The sequence below is a fragment of the Sceloporus undulatus genome, chromosome 3, assembly GCF_019175285.1.
Source record: "Sceloporus undulatus isolate JIND9_A2432 ecotype Alabama chromosome 3, SceUnd_v1.1, whole genome shotgun sequence".
NCBI lineage: Eukaryota > Metazoa > Chordata > Lepidosauria > Squamata > Phrynosomatidae > Sceloporus > Sceloporus undulatus.
Window position 1 is genome coordinate 213,055,899 of NC_056524.1, and position 15,638 is coordinate 213,071,536.

Consider the following 15,638-nt stretch of genomic DNA (forward strand, 5'->3'; position numbering starts at 1 on the left):
CATTGCGTTTCTGTGGTGCTTGAGCTGTACATGGTAACATCACCAGTGCTTCCCTTTTTTGCTCATTGTTAGAAGGAAAAAGGAAATATTGGGTTTAATGATAGTCAATGGACTTTGTGGTGCCGTGTTTCAAATTAACTGGTAGGTCAATATCAGGGGTAGGCAACCTTTTGGAGCTGGGGGCCGGGTTGGGGTCCCCCAGATAAGTCGGGGGGGCCGAAGCGGGGGGTGGAGCTTCCACCCTCCAGGGGGGCTGCATGCTGGGGGAGGCTCCACCCTCAGGGCGGAGCCACCCTCCAGGGGAAGCGGCTCCACCAAACCCTGCAAGGAGGAGGAGGCGTGGCCTGCCCTCTCCTCCTCGGTCCCTTTCTGGACAACACCCCCACCTGCATTCCAAACACACTAACACACAGTGTTGTGCATTTCCACTGGCTTTACTTAAATGGCCTCTTGCATATTTCAGAGGCTTATTCCATATCAAACCCTTGGGTTTAACACTTAGCATGGTTTAACATGGCTATGCATATTGAACTGTCAAGGTGGTTTCACGTTCTTGGAACCAAGTGTACGTCTCAGAATGTGTCTTGGCAAAGGACTTTGGTTTTTTCTCACTGCGCATGGGTTTGTAAAAATCACAGCAATTTACATTGGCCTTGCCCAGAGGCTTTCTGATATCAATACACCATTAAAGAACAAAAACACACAGAAAAGGCACTTTGGAAATTCCACTCTCTTGGCTTCAGAAACAGTGGTGCACCTCTCAAGCTGACTCATATCATTATCATTGTCATCATCATCATCAACTCATCATCATCATCTCACCACAACTATCATTGTCAAAGCAGGGAACCTGTTAGCATTAAAAGCACACAAACAACACTTTGCAAGGTCACACATCTCTAGCTTCTGAAACAGTAGTTGCGCTTCTCAAGCTGACTCATCATCATCACCACCCACACTATCATTGTCAAGCAAGGGAGACTTTTAGCATTAAAAGCACACAAACACACTTGAAGTGAAACGCCTTGCTTCAGAAACAGTGCCTCCATGCCCCAAGCTGGCTTATTCACAATCGTCATCATCATCATCATCATCAGCCACTATCATTGTCAAGGCAGGAGACTTTGTTAGCAATTAAAAAGAATGCAAAATAAAACAAAAAACCCATGTGCCTCTGGCCCTCACCACCTTCTCCCTCTTTTTTTCCGCCCCCATCTCCTCTTCCCTCTCTCGCTTCCTCCCCTGCTGCCCCATCACCTCTTCCTCTCCCTGCTCTTCCTCTCTCCTCTTCTCTCCCCTGCTCCCCATCCTCCTCTTCCTCCTGCCTCTCTTCCGCCTCTTCCTCCTCTCTGCCCCTTCTCCTCTTCCCCTCCTGCTGCCCCTATCCTCTTCCTCCTCTCCTCCTGTGCTGCCTCTTCCCGGCTCTCCTCCCTCCTCTTCCTCTCTTCTTTCTCTTCTCCCCCTCCTCATGCGCCCGCGGCCTGGGGCATGACGGAGGGACAGAGGAGGAGGTGGTTCGAGCGTGGGCCGCACGAGCCCGCGGTGGAGGCGGGATGCCGTGTGGAGCCCCCGGAGCCCCGCGGGGAGGCGGGGAATCCCAAAGCGGGGGAGGCAGGGGAGGCGGCGCCGGTCTTCATCCTTTGCCTCCTCCACCCCAGGCCGGCGGCCTCCTCTTCCTCCTCCGCCATTTTGTTTTTCAAAAGGCGCCTGAAGCGGCGAGGAAACGGCGGCAATCGGTGGCAGGACTGCGCGGGGGCGGCAGAAAGCTCTGCGGGCCGGAACCGCCCGCAGGCGTTGAAGTTGCCGACCCCTTTCAATATAGTGCTACACTTGGTACTCTTGTGTCATTAAATTAACTCGTAACAATTATTAGACTTATTTTCATTCAGAGTCCATATAGATTGTGATATGACCCCTGGCTAGGTTGAGGTAAATTTAGGGCAAATAACAAAGGATCTCAAGGATGAAGCTAAGAAAAAAAAATGCCAAAGAACTTACAAAATCCAACAGCATAATTGTTTGTGCTCACCCAAAAGGCTTGATGGATAAGAGAGTGGGGGGGGGGGTTATTGCTTCCAGATCAGATAGGCTCTTGCCTTCACAGGGTAGGTCCTTTTTAAAATAAGAGTTAATGCTGGCCACATGATCACGGAGTAGTCAATGCTGGCTCTTCGGCTAATAATGGAGATGAGACCAACTCCTGTGGTCAGACATGACTTACAACCTTGTCAACGGGAATACCTTACATGATTTGGATAGTCGCTCAGGTTTTTTTTTCTATTTTTTGACTAAAATTTCTTGACTTATATAGGAGTGTATGCAGTAAATAGGTAGCTTCAAGCGAGGTTTGCATTCTAAGATGAGCACAAAAACATTGCTGGTAAGCGGTGATTAATGGCTTATTAAAAAAACTTCCCCACTGGTTCAGTGTTGCGCTGTCATGTTTCTTACACTGTTGTTCAGACACAACATTAAAATGTGCAACATAGGCTTGGCCATATCATTTTACCATATTGATTCCCAGGAGAGAAAGAGCCTAGCCCTTAACATTGGGTAGCTCCGCCTCTTAGGCCTCCTGATAGGCAGGAGAGAAAACAAAAGCCAGAGCCTGGCCTCTCCTAAAGGGGACTATTAGAACTGTTTAAACCCTGCTTCTTCTGCCTGCTCTGGTAGACGATTCTGAAATTATGTATTAGATCAAAGCATCATGACTGCATTGATAAAGCGGTGCATCTTCATATCGTATGCCTAGATTCATACAGGAAACAAGCAGGTTTCTTACCTGGTCGTTCAACATTGATCAGGACTCATCTAAAACATGGGGCTGAGAAATATATGGCCCATAGACAGATGAATTAAAGTACTTTTATTGACTAAAATCAGTCAGTTAACAGAGTCAGTTGAGTCAGTTAACAAGACCTATATGGAGAAAGTTGCAGTAGCTATCTGTAGAAAAAGATGGTTAATACACATTTAGGGCTTGTATGCTCATACGAGCTTTGAGTAAAATAAACAACAAAGCCACCTCACTAAGACTATCCTACTCATAGAGGTGTTAAGCAGATTTGCATCTTAGCCCCCAGTTATTTAATCTGCCAATCAATTCTTTGATTGGTTTTCTTAAAGGAAGTCTTTCCATTCGCCTCAATTGGCCACACACCCAAATCTATTCTGCATACGCAGAACTGCTGATTTTTTTATTACACTGAAATTGGCCTGAGAAGACACGGAGACAAGCTAAACCATAATGAACCCTAATGTTAATTAAATAAAACCAAGAGTATTAGTTTTCTCAAAGAAAAAACTAGCACAAGTTGACAAAATGATGTACACTCAACAGTAATAGCTTAAATACTTTAGGACTAGTGATTCAGTAGTGATTCAGACAAAACTCCAGGCGAGAACTGCAATTCAAAAGTGCGTATAGAAATATGATAGGTCTGTGGAATTTTTTTCTACATCGGAGGAGGACATATATATAACCTGCTGCCATACAAGTTTTTGAATCCAAGTCATCTCAGTTTTACTATATGGAGCCCAATTCTGTACTACATAAGTTTGATAAGTTTGCATTATTACAGACAAATTTCTGAGAATATATTTCAGTGCCATTTGTGCTTTAAATGAGCAATGGTCCTTGAAGTGGGCCGATCACCATCAAAGCACAACCTTGGGTTCGATAATTAACGTCTGGCTTAAATTTTTGTTTACCACACAGGTTGGCTCCACGGTCTATCAGACAATCCCTCCCCTGGAAATTGATGATAAACACACTCTTGGTATGTGTGGATTTTCTCAGATAACCCTAGTACAAATGGGCTATGAAGGGCAATCATCTTTCGACGCATCTATGGGATATAGAATTACAGAACCATAAGGGTAAAATTAGGAAATTCCCAGTTTTTAGGAAGTTTGGAAATGATTTTGGTAGTCCACCTATTTGATAAGATAACAGCATCCAAACTTAGGGTGCTTCACTGCAGCCCGTTTTAACATCCTCTCTTCTGCGGTTTTGGAAGAAAATAGAAAGAGCCCCTTATAGAATCAGACAGGTTCTGTCAGTTGAATCACTGTGCACATCATATTGTACTTCCATTCTACAAGTGTGTGCTCCTCTTTAATCTACCCAATTTTACAAAAATACAGGAAGACCACTGATCATTACTTGACATTACTGTTGTGGATGAAGACACTCAAATAACTGAAATCATGGCTCAATTCTATGAAGCTGTCATTGCTACACCCAGGACCAGACTATTTTTAAATGTTTGAAGTGGGATGCTAGAACTAGGTCCCTGCATCCTGATGTGTGAGGTACTGCCTGTTATATGAAATTTGGATTTAGGAAATTTTACTTAAGTGCATTGGCATACTTGTATTTTTTTCTTCTTCTCTGATACTGTAATATATTTTGAGATACTTTGGTTAAACACCGTAAATAAATTGATTATTGAATTACTCTTAGACATAGCTGAAAACTGGGCTAGGTTGGCCGTGAGGAGTGGCGGCAACAAATCCTGATCCACAGATGTCAAAACTATCAAAAGTTGCCGCTTCTGCATGTACACAGCTTTCCCCTCATTTCCTCATACAAGTGATCACAGTAATCATATCAGCTGTTCTAAGACTTTGGTTGCATTTTATGTTTATCTAATGTCGTGCATTTAAGGTGACCGGGGGATGGACTTGAACAACTAGAGTTCTTGCTATCTGAGAAAGTATTGGCTTGGTATGTTTTTAACATTTTATAAGTGCCTTTTACTACTGAATATGGGAGTAAGTAACTTATTTGAATCATACTGGTAGACCCATTGATCAATGGATTTACATAAGTGTGACTCACCATTCACAATTGATTCATAGGCTTTAATCTAGTGGTACTGCTGTAGGATTCATGCGAAATGACTTAGGCCCATACAGACTGCCAAAATAGGCTGCTTAGGTCATTTTGGAGGTATGCGTTTTAATTGATGCAATGTGTCCTAAGAGTCCAGAAGCCGTGCCAAAGCTGCTCTCCCAGTCCTTAGGACTGGATAATGGCTTTGGTGTGGCTCCAGACTTTTAGGATGTGCACATTTAAACAAGCATACTTCCACAGTGGCCCGAAGTTGCTTTATTTTGGTCAGTCTGAATGGGCCTTAGACTGTTCTAAGAATTGGGCTGTCTTTAATTTTCCACTAAACCAATATTCCCCCCCCCTTATCTCCGGTGTGAAATGTACAGCTATAGAGTGTATACCATTTATAAAATATTTCTGAATCACATTCCAGCCTAAAAAATAAATGAAATAATGGCCTCCAAAAAGACTTAGAATTTAAAACTTCCAAAATGCATGAAAAAAATTATCTCATTTTAGTGTATTTGTATATTAATGTTTTTTATTTTTCTTTTTTGGTTTAATCTCTTATTAGGACTCGATTGTGTTTTTATGTTGGAGGGAGAGTTGGGGATTTGGGAATTTTTAATGCATTTCTCTTTTAATTGTATGTTTTTTTACTGCTGTAATCCACTTGGATTCCCTGAGATTAAGCAGGTTGTTGTTGTTGTTGTTATTATTGTTATTATTATTATTATATGATGCTTTTTCCCCTTCTTTTACCAGCTTCTTATTTTCTTTTGATTTCCATTATGGTGGCCAAACTTACAGATCAATGTTTTTTAACATGCTGGGGATAGCAGCTGAGGCAGGGGTATCTGCTTTCCCCATTTTTCCCTCTTGTCCTATTAATGCATAGTCAGCAAGGAATTGTGAAATTATGTGCTGTTTACCTTGCCAGTTGGTTTGGCTAGAGTAGAATCCTGCTTTTTTCCAGGATTTTCTTTATTGTATTGATTCCTGAAGATGCATTTTTGCAACCGCACAGTTCCCTACAGTTTCTCCAGCCCTCCTTCCTCACAGTGCTGCTGCCGAAAGCCTTCCAGCTAGATAAAGGACGAGGAAGAAGGCAAGGTGGGTGGGTGAAAAAAAGACTTTGTAAAAAGGAATTTATTTGTCAGGTGCCTTGTTAGCTGAGGTATGCCTGTAGTTATGTTTCATTGTTTAGTTTAGGTTTTTAATGTATTGTACACTGGCCAAACAACTGTGGTTTTTGGGCAGTTATCTAAGGTTATCTATGCCTACCTAGGATCTCTTTTTAAAAAAGCATATGGTGTTTTGCTCTGGGCATCTTCCCTCAATTTTTTCTATTTCTTTCTATACATGGCTCTCATGCCTCATGCTACTACTTCCAATAGTAACACAGATGAAGCACACATTCAGTTATAGATATTTGTAACTATGAAGTCCCAGGGAAAGACCCCATCAAAATGTGGTAGAATGCTAGCAAGTGGATTATTGTATATACTCATGTATAAGTCTAGAAATTTTCATCAAAAATTGACCCAAAAACATGGGTTGACTTATCCATGAGTCAATATAAGTCCTGTACTTTAACTCGTGTGTGTGTGTGTGTGTGTGTGTGTGTGTGTGTGTGTGTATATATATATATAATCACCTCCTTTTTCTGAGTAGAGAGGCAAAATACAAGTGCTCTGTCCATCCTGGGAGCACCTAAAAAGAAGCACCAACCATCTCTACTCTCGCATGCATCCAGCTTTTATACAATATTTTGTATGATATTTTAAAAATAATATTGTGCATGAAACAAAGTTTGTACAGTATACACTGAACCATCAGAAAGCAAAGGTGCCACTACAGTATCTCAGCAGTTACGCCTGCCAGAATTTTGTAAGTTTTGGGCATGATTTTCCCTTGCTTCATCTTTTACATCCTTTGCTACATGGCCCTAAGTTTTACCCTCAACTTATCCATGGGTCATACCAAAATCCATAATTTTGGCCCCAAAACCTGCCCTCAACTTATACATGAGGTCGACATAGTCGAGTATATATGGTAGCCGACAGTGGACTGACGGTTTAGTAGTTTCATTGTGGATGGGGTGTGGTGATATAGGCCCCCAATCATTTTTTTTTCTTTAGCACCATGTCTAGTGTATCTCAGTTTCATCCCCCAGCTCAACTAATTGGACTGCTTGGTAGAAGCTGATGCTCATTTATTCAGGGGGCCCTTTTAGTATGTTTTTCTAACCCACTTAATTTGCCTTCCTGGTAGTGTTAAAAGTGAGGAACCTGACTGGTGGGGATTTACTGATCTTTGGGAAGATGGAGTATTGGAGTGATACTCTTAGTGCCTTAGTTTACTGTCCACTTGTGAGGACCATCATGACTGTGATTGGTATGGATGTGTGTGTGTGAGAGAGAGCAGAGTGACATGTTAAATCCCCAGAAGAACAGAAACTTAAAGTGGCTCACCTGTTTATTTGACAGTTGATAAAGCTGCTGTTTAGTTGCTTTAACTCGCAATGGTGTGATACTATGTTGGAAACCATCTTTCCTTTAATGAACACTGTATGTATATTTGAAGGTGGAAAAATGCATGATAATAATTATACCAAGTATTTGTATCTTGAGATCCAGGGTAATGTAGTGGTTTGAGCATTGGAGTATGCCTCTGGAGACCAGGATTTGAATCCCCACTTGGCCACAGAAACACACTGGGTGACCTTGGCCATCTCATCCTTTCTCAGACTCACAGGAAAGCAAGACTTCTTCTGAATTACTTGCCAGGAAAACCTCTTGATAGGTTTGCCTTGGTCTCGCCATAGGTCAGAAACAATGTGAAGGAATGCAACCACAACAGATTTGCATCTTAAGTAAATGGAATGTATCTATGTTCATTAGGGTGGAATGATTGGTCAGTGCATGTTGCTGCTTCCATCTGTATATCTTTTCGCTGATCTATATACTCTCAGTTTTTTTCTATGAACAATTTATGTTCTCTTTCATTGGGGCAGCAAAACCTTTTGGTGAAAATAATGTTAACATTGATAAGAAATATATGCATCTTTCCAAAGTCACATGTTGTAACATGTGACTTTGGAAAGGTGCATATATTTTTTATCAATGGCGGGATACAGACCGCCCAAAAAGGTGGTCTCCCGCTACCCTGGTTTACTGCGTGAGTGAGCCGCAGCGGACAAACCACGTGGCTCCCTCACGCAGCCAAAAGATCCCGCAAAAAGCGGGTTCTTTCTGCGGTGCGGTTGTGATGCCACAAGGCGCCAATGGTGCACTTGTGGCGTCACAAGGGCGCCGAGACGTGCGGATGCTAGGTGTCCGTCACATCAAAATGGCAGCGCCCGTATGTACAGGGCATTGCCATTCTTCAAACACAAGTCTTTTCTCTTTTAGAAGATGCTTTATTCTCTTTACGTGATCATAATCACTTCTTTTTTGCATCTTGTCTAGATACTTTGTAGACAATCTTTGTAGGTAGTCATTTTGTCAGTACTGGTTAACATACGGTGCCACTAGACAAGATAGTTAGACATTTGGCATGAGTTGCCTGTTGGTAATATATAGTTTTTAAAAATTTATTTTGGATGTAGTGCAGCTATCTTGCTCCAATTTATATACTGTTCTGAATTGGATGAAGATTGGCCAATCAGGTTTAATGGAGTTGAAAGGAATTCTGTGTTGAATATGGCCATACTACTTTAAAGGATCAGATTTACTGCATGAATATACCTCTTAAATCCAGTCTTGCTCCTCAAAATGTGGGCAACAGCTGTAATCAAGATTAATTTCTGTCAGTCGCATGTAGGGAGCTTGCAACCATTCCATGTGTTTGCAATTATACAGACAGATTGGTGTAGTGTGTTTGACATGGGGCTTTGGTCAATTCATATGTAAATAGTTGAAAGAACATTAACCCATTAAGTCCAGTTGTGTGCCTAACTGTATTTTCTGCTGGTCACAAGTCACATTTGAATCTGGACCATACTGAATTTGACTTCAGTATTTTTAAGCAATTTCCTTGTGATTACATTCTCTTTGAGGTTGTGGCTATTGTATGAATTTTGGGGATGGGTGAAAAAGGAATGAAGGAGTGAAGGCTGAAGTAGAGGGGAGGGGAAAGTTAGGATTTTTCAGGGCTGCATGTGTAAAGCTTATCAGTAAATATAGTGGTGGTGGTAGCAGTACCATATGTGTTCCACCCTTTCTTAAACATTTTTTTCCAATGCAATCTGGTTTGGTAGGGAACTGCTGCACTCTGTTATCAGGCAGTATACTATGTTTTCTTAGTGCCTCAATTGAAATGACACTACACTAGTTTTCTTGATCAATTAACATAAAAACTTTCCACACTTGGCTTCATGAGTAGCATATTTTATTTGTTGTATTACTTTCAAGTCAGAGAAGGTATTTTCCCTATTATATTTATATCCTAACATTTTGGTTCTGTTATATTCAGCATTCAGAAATTGAGCATATCTACCAGTGAGTTCAGCAGAACATCATCTTGAGTATAAAATATTTAGCTATGCCTGGCTTGTATACTGACATGTATTATTTTGTCTCAGAATAGTGCTATTCCTGAACAGTTTTAGTAAAGCCGGGAAGGAGAAGAAGGAAAGCTTTGTGTTTTTGTGTTTTTGTGTTTATGTTTTTGTTAATTCTTTCTCTAGGAACACTTAGTCAGTCTGGATGAGCCAGCTTTGGAAATTGGGCACCAAGCTCTGCTTAGACAAGAGCAAGCAAAGATCATTCGGTTTGAGAGGCAAGCAGAAGAATTCCTCCATGCAGTCTTTTATCGAAAAGGTTGGTGATGATGGAAGAATAAACTAGTTACACTAATGCCAGTCTTTCTGATATTTTATTTGAGATAGCAGTGTATTGTTTCCATAAAATACCTGGGTTTAAGCCCTACAAGTACTTTATAAGGTACAGTGGTTCTCTCTTATCTGTCTGAATAACCAAGGGGTCAAAGTGTTTTAACTACTGAGGTAAAATCAATGAAATGGAGCCAGATAGATTACCAAGACTATGGCCCGTTACAGACCGCCGAGAAGCGGGGGTCTGCTGCCTCTGCCGGTTGCAGTGTCCGGGAACCGCAGCAGCCAAACGGCGCGGTTCCCGGACGCTGCAGAGAAGGAGCGCGAAAATCGCGCTCCTTCCTGGGCCCTGGAAGAGATGCCACGAGGTGCTAGTCGCGCACTCACAGCGTCACTTCTGGGGCGCAAAAATCGCACTCCTTCCTGGGCCCCGGAAGAGATGCCACGAGGCGCTAGTCGTGCACTCGCAGCGTCACTTTTGGGGCGCGATGTGCGGACGCAGAGCGTCTGCTACGTCAAGATGGTGGCGGCCATGTGGAACGGCCACCGTCATTTGTTACGGACTCAGTCCATGGTAGACACCCCTTTCTAACCCTAGCACGGACTGAGTCCGTCCTAGGGTGCCCGTGTGTAACAGGCCTAAGTCTGTTAGAACAGTCACAATCCAATCTTCAGTCATCTTGGTTTATGCAAATAACAAACTTTATGAAGAGCTGTGGTCTTCCTGATTCCTGCACAGTTAATGACCAAACAAAAAAGAGTGTGAGACAGAGAATCTTAGATATTGAAGCCCAAAAAGATGTTGGCTCTGTACAGACAGGCGCCATGGGGCACCGTCATTATGCGCGAAGGGCGGCGCTTCCAGATGCGCCTCGCACGTCACGAGGGCGTCAAAATGGTCGCCGCTGTTTTGACTTGACGGATGCTAAGTGTCTGCATGTCGCGACACCATTATGATGCTGCGAGTGCGCCATTGGTGCACTGTGGCATCATAATCGCGCCGCAATAAGAATCTGCTTTTTGCGGGTTCTTATTGCTGCGCGAGGGAGCCATGCGGTTTGTCCGCTGTGGCTCCCTTGCGCAGCAAAACAAGGTGCCAGCAGACCGCCCTTTTTGGGTAGTCTGTACCCCACTGTTGCTTCCTTTAGCAATGTAGGTAATTTAAAATGGCTGAGCCAATTTAAACGCTCTTTTCAAAAAGCAAATTATCTAAAAGTACAAATGCCAAAATACCTGAGGGAGGCATTTACTAGAGCTAGATTTGACCAGCTTGACACTATGGTAAGATATGGAAGATTTCAGTGGTACATGATTCCTTACAATGAGTGAATCTGTATCTGTGGAGACCGAGAAATTGAGGATTTAGCTCATATTTTATTCAAGTACAATCTGTACCAACAGGAAAGAGATCAGTATCTTGGTCCCTATATCAAAAGAACAATGTTTTGGGATACCCATGTCAGAATCTCTTACTTCATGAGTGGCCAAGATTCAAAAATATCTTATTTTCACAGCTCGATTTTTATGTAAAGCTATACAGTCGAGAATTAGATATGTGGGGTCAATTGCAGAGGTGATGTAGAATTCTGATGTGTGATGTTTCATGTTCAGTTTTATTCCTTTATGTATTATCATCTTAATGCTGTAATACATTCGTTTTTATTTTATTTACCCATTTTTGTGTCTTGAACCTGTGGTATAGAATTTTATGATCAGTTTTATAACTATGTCTCATTTTTAGGTACTGTACTTCTAATGTATTTATAGTGTTTTATATTTATATGACATATAAGTACAGTACTCTATACATTTGAGATTCTGTGTTATTACATTTTAGCTCTTTTCATATTTGCTATAGAATTTCTATAGGATTTTGTAGTATGTTTGACTTGTTTTAGTATTATTTTGTGTTATTTTGAAATGGCCGAAGGGCTAATCAATAAACATACTTTAAAAGTATATTGTAGAAGTATAGACTCTAGAAAGGTACGTATGTTAAAAGGTCATCTAATTCAGCCCCCCGTTTAAAAAATATTCCGTACATTTAGCCTTTCATTCTTTTCATACAAAGGCTGTTGAATCAAAACTGCCCTGAGTACTTTGCATCTTCCCTGAGGGCAAGGGTAGAAGTTCTGTAATTATATTGCCATTGCTTTATATTCTTGATGTGGTTGTCATAAGCTTTTCACTATCAAATTCCTACCAAAAATTGTAAGTACAGGCTAACTAGTGGCAAACATTGAATATTCTATATACTTAGTTCCAGTAAAATCCTGTGGAGTCTAACAGTAATTGTAGAGAGAGAAATTAAATATTTACATAATTCATGTTAGCAATAGTGTAAAAATATATCTAAATACTAAATCTAATACTAACATTAGGATGCTAGAAGCCGTCATATGTTCCACCTTTATGTATGGGTGTGAAAGTTGGACAGTGAAGACAGCTAATAGGAAGAAAATCAACTCATTTGAGATGTGGACCTGAGCAGCGCTCCTGAGGATAGGGTAACTTGGAGCTCTCTCATTCATCAGGTTGCCATGGGTTGAAGTTGACTCAAATTGTAGCTACGGCTTTGAATGTTGTTCTTCAGAAGAAGCAATAGTATGATGGAGGGGTGTCACTTTTCAGAATGCAGTAGTGATTTCCTCTGTGTTGTTGCTGTGTACTTTTCAAATAATTTCTGACTGAATTTCCCCTTCAGAGAATGTTTGCCCTTTCCTTCCTCTGAGGCTGAGAAAGTTGTGACCTGCCCAAGGTCACCCAGTGGGCTTTTGTGGCAGAGTGGGGATTCAAACTCTGCTCTCCAGGTTTTCTAGTCTATCAGTCAAACCATTATACCATTCTGGCCTCTGCACAAATCAGTAAAACATAAGAGATGAGAAAAACAGACTATGTATGGGTGCAGTTGATCAAAAATTACGTTTATAAACCATATTTTATTCTGTTTTTGAATCCTGCATCCCTAGGACTAAATCCAGTGTTTGCCCAGCCTAGAATAAACCCCATTGAAATCATTGCAATGTGAGTTGTGACTAAGATGTCTCTTTAATGTCTGCGGGTCTGATATAACTAGGATTACATTGGTTTTTTTTTAGCTCCCAATTTAATTAACATTTCTGCAATTTATCTAATTGCTGATAATTCCTGTAAATAAAAAATGTACCTGCTTATTTGTAGGTACTACACATTTTGCATACTGAAGCACTTAATTGCATTGTCTAGCCATAGCAAAAGGTCCTACTTTTTCAGTAGGTGAGAATGAAGTATGTATAAAAGGATTACCTTGTAATTCATGACTAAGGGGATGTACAAACAGCCCTGAAAGGGCGGTCTGCATCTGCCCGTTTTTTCTCCACACGGAGGCCGCACCAACCAAACGGCGTGGCCTCCAGAACACATAAAAAGAACCCACTTCCAGCGGGTTCTTTCTAGGATGTGCCTCACATGCTATTAAATGAATTCTGGTTAAAATAAGGTTTGAATGGTAGATCTCCAAGCCCATTTTACAGTAGTTTCAATAATCAAACTGGAATTATTAGTGTAGACCTAAAATTCCATTGGCTTTAAGGTCTCATCGTCTTCTTTTGGCCAAGTAATAGAAAGTGAACAGGTAAGCTTATATCCAAAACAAGATACTAGATATTTAATTTATCTCATCACTGTTCCATTATAGAAGAATTTTTTCTTGTAAGACTATATTATGGGTTGTGTATCCCTTAACCAGAGTTCTGAAACCCAAAATACTCTAAAATTCAAAATTGACCACATGGGAGGCTGAGAAAATGACAGCTTTGCTTTCCAATGGTTCAGTGTACATAAACTTTGTTTCATGCACAGTATTATTAAAAATGTGTGTATAAAATTAGCTTTGGGGTATGTATATAAAGTGTACATGAAACATACCTGAATTTCATGTTAGAGTTGGGTCCCATCTCCATGATATTTTATTATGTATATGAAAATATTCCAAAATGCAATAAAATAAAATATGAAATTCAAACATTTCTTGTCCCAAGCATTTCAGATAAGAGAAAACTCAACCTGTACATCCTTTTAAAATTGTCTGGGTTAGAATCCAGATAATGTGATGCTGAGAAACTGATGCATACAGAACATGAAGACTCTTTCAAATTTTGGTTAAGAGGCAGCCAATTCTATAACTTGTTTCAGATATCTTAACTTCAGTCCAAAGCACCCTGATGTTGTAATTGTGTTAGCTTGAAGTCCTGAAAACACAGTTTAAAAATGTAACTAAGTGAAAAATTTGAGTATATGCTCTTACATGCTTTGTTTTAACATTTGTTCTGCATATAACTTTCTTCTTAAATGTTCTGCCATTTAGACAGTCCTCGGGTCTCCGACCCTGACATTCCCCTAGTGGCCCGCGAGATCATGCAGCGGATGATCCGGCAATTTGCTGCAGAATATACCTCAAAAACTAGTTCTACTCAGGATTCCAGCTCGCCCAATAGCACAAAGAACCAAAGCCTGCTGAAAGCATCTCCGGTTGCCTCATCCCCTGCGGGTGCGACGGCTCAGAACCCTGTGCTCAGCAAACTTCTCATGGCTGACCAGGACTCGCCCTTGGACCTCACTGTCAGAAAATCTCAGTTGGATCCTAGCGAACAAGGTATGCATGCTATGCTTCTGTCCAGTGCTTATTTAATCCATTTGAAATATATTAATCACTAAGGAATAATTGACTAACAGAATAGAAATAAGGTCAGAATTAATTAGGACTACCTAAAGAGAATGAAGAAAAACTTCACCAAAGATATCTGCAGAAGCACAAAACTCTGTTTTTTGGGTTTGTTTGTGTGTGTATGGTTTTGTTTTTTTTTTGTTACTTGTGTTCCAGATTAACTCTGGAACAGCTGGAAAGGAAACATACTTTGGGGGGAAATTTGTACTAAATTAATGGGTTTGATAGTGAATATTGTCTCTAGTCATATTTGATCATATTTTGGAAATGTGCTGGTTAGTAGAATGCCTGTAATTAAAAACTGAAAGTTCACATTACATTATTACAGCTAATTTAGTAAGTGCAACTGTGTTTACTTCAAATTTAGCCCTGAATTTCTGTGTTAACTTTATTTTCTTTTCTTAGTTCTATGAACTCTCTTATATAGGCCTGTAAAGTATAAATTGCCATCTGGAACAAGGCTGTAGCTAAAGATCTGCAAATTATGGCTACCTTTAGTAAACAAAACTAGAAGGAAGTTAGAAGAAACAGTCTCAGGATGTGTAAGAATTTTATTTCTCAATTAGCCAAATATGTTTGGTTTGAAAATATTTATATGACATTCTTAAGGGCTGCTCACGGAAGGATGAGGGGAAATATGTACTAATAATTATAGACAAGGCACAGAGTGTGCTTATATGTCTTTTATCAAATTGTAGATAAAATGCATCAGTTAAGAAACAAATTAAACTGGAAAAATCTGTATACATAAAAAACAGAACTGCCAAAATAAAGCTGCTTCGGGTCTCTTTGGAGGTATGCTGTTTAAATGATGCATGCATCCTAAGAATCCAGAAGCTGCAAAGCTGTACTCCAGTGCTTAGGAATGGAGTGCGGCTTTGGCGCGACCTCCGGACTCTTAGGACCCATGCATCATTTAAATAGCATACCTCCAAAGAGACCCGAAGCAGCTTTATTTTGGCAGTCTGTAACAGGCCTCAGAAAACAATGTAAAAATCAAGATCTAGGGATTTCAGAGTGTCTCCAAACTTTTGCCTGGCAACTGGTAGTTCTCAAAGTAGGAGGCAAAGCTGTATGCTTTCCCACTTTTTCCTCGGTGTTGAGATCATCCTAATCATAACAGCCAGGTGGCAGGAAGTGAACTTAGGGACTGTGTAAAAACTTAAAATCTAAAATGAATTGAATTTATAAGGTGCTAGAGTACTAACCCTCAGTATCTAATCTGTTTTCCTTCTCAGCAAGGTCTGTCATTCTGAGAA

The 15,638-nt window shown here is 40.6% G+C and overlaps 2 protein-coding genes across 4 annotated transcripts in view; both read left to right on the forward strand.

The window, feature by feature from the left end:
• Positions 1 to 15,638, forward strand: part of ZFYVE27 (zinc finger FYVE-type containing 27) — a 668,411-nt gene that overhangs the window by 100,927 nt on the left and 551,846 nt on the right. The window lies entirely within an intron of this gene.
• LCOR (ligand dependent nuclear receptor corepressor) overlaps positions 1 to 15,638 on the forward strand; it is a 35,707-nt gene that overhangs the window by 735 nt on the left and 19,334 nt on the right. Inside the window, exons 2-3 of the mRNA XM_042458797.1 lie at positions 9,528 to 9,660; positions 14,020 to 14,307. Of these exons, the coding sequence (XP_042314731.1) occupies positions 9,528 to 9,660; positions 14,020 to 14,307 (421 nt within the window). The remainder of the gene's footprint in view (positions 1 to 9,527; positions 9,661 to 14,019; positions 14,308 to 15,638) is intronic.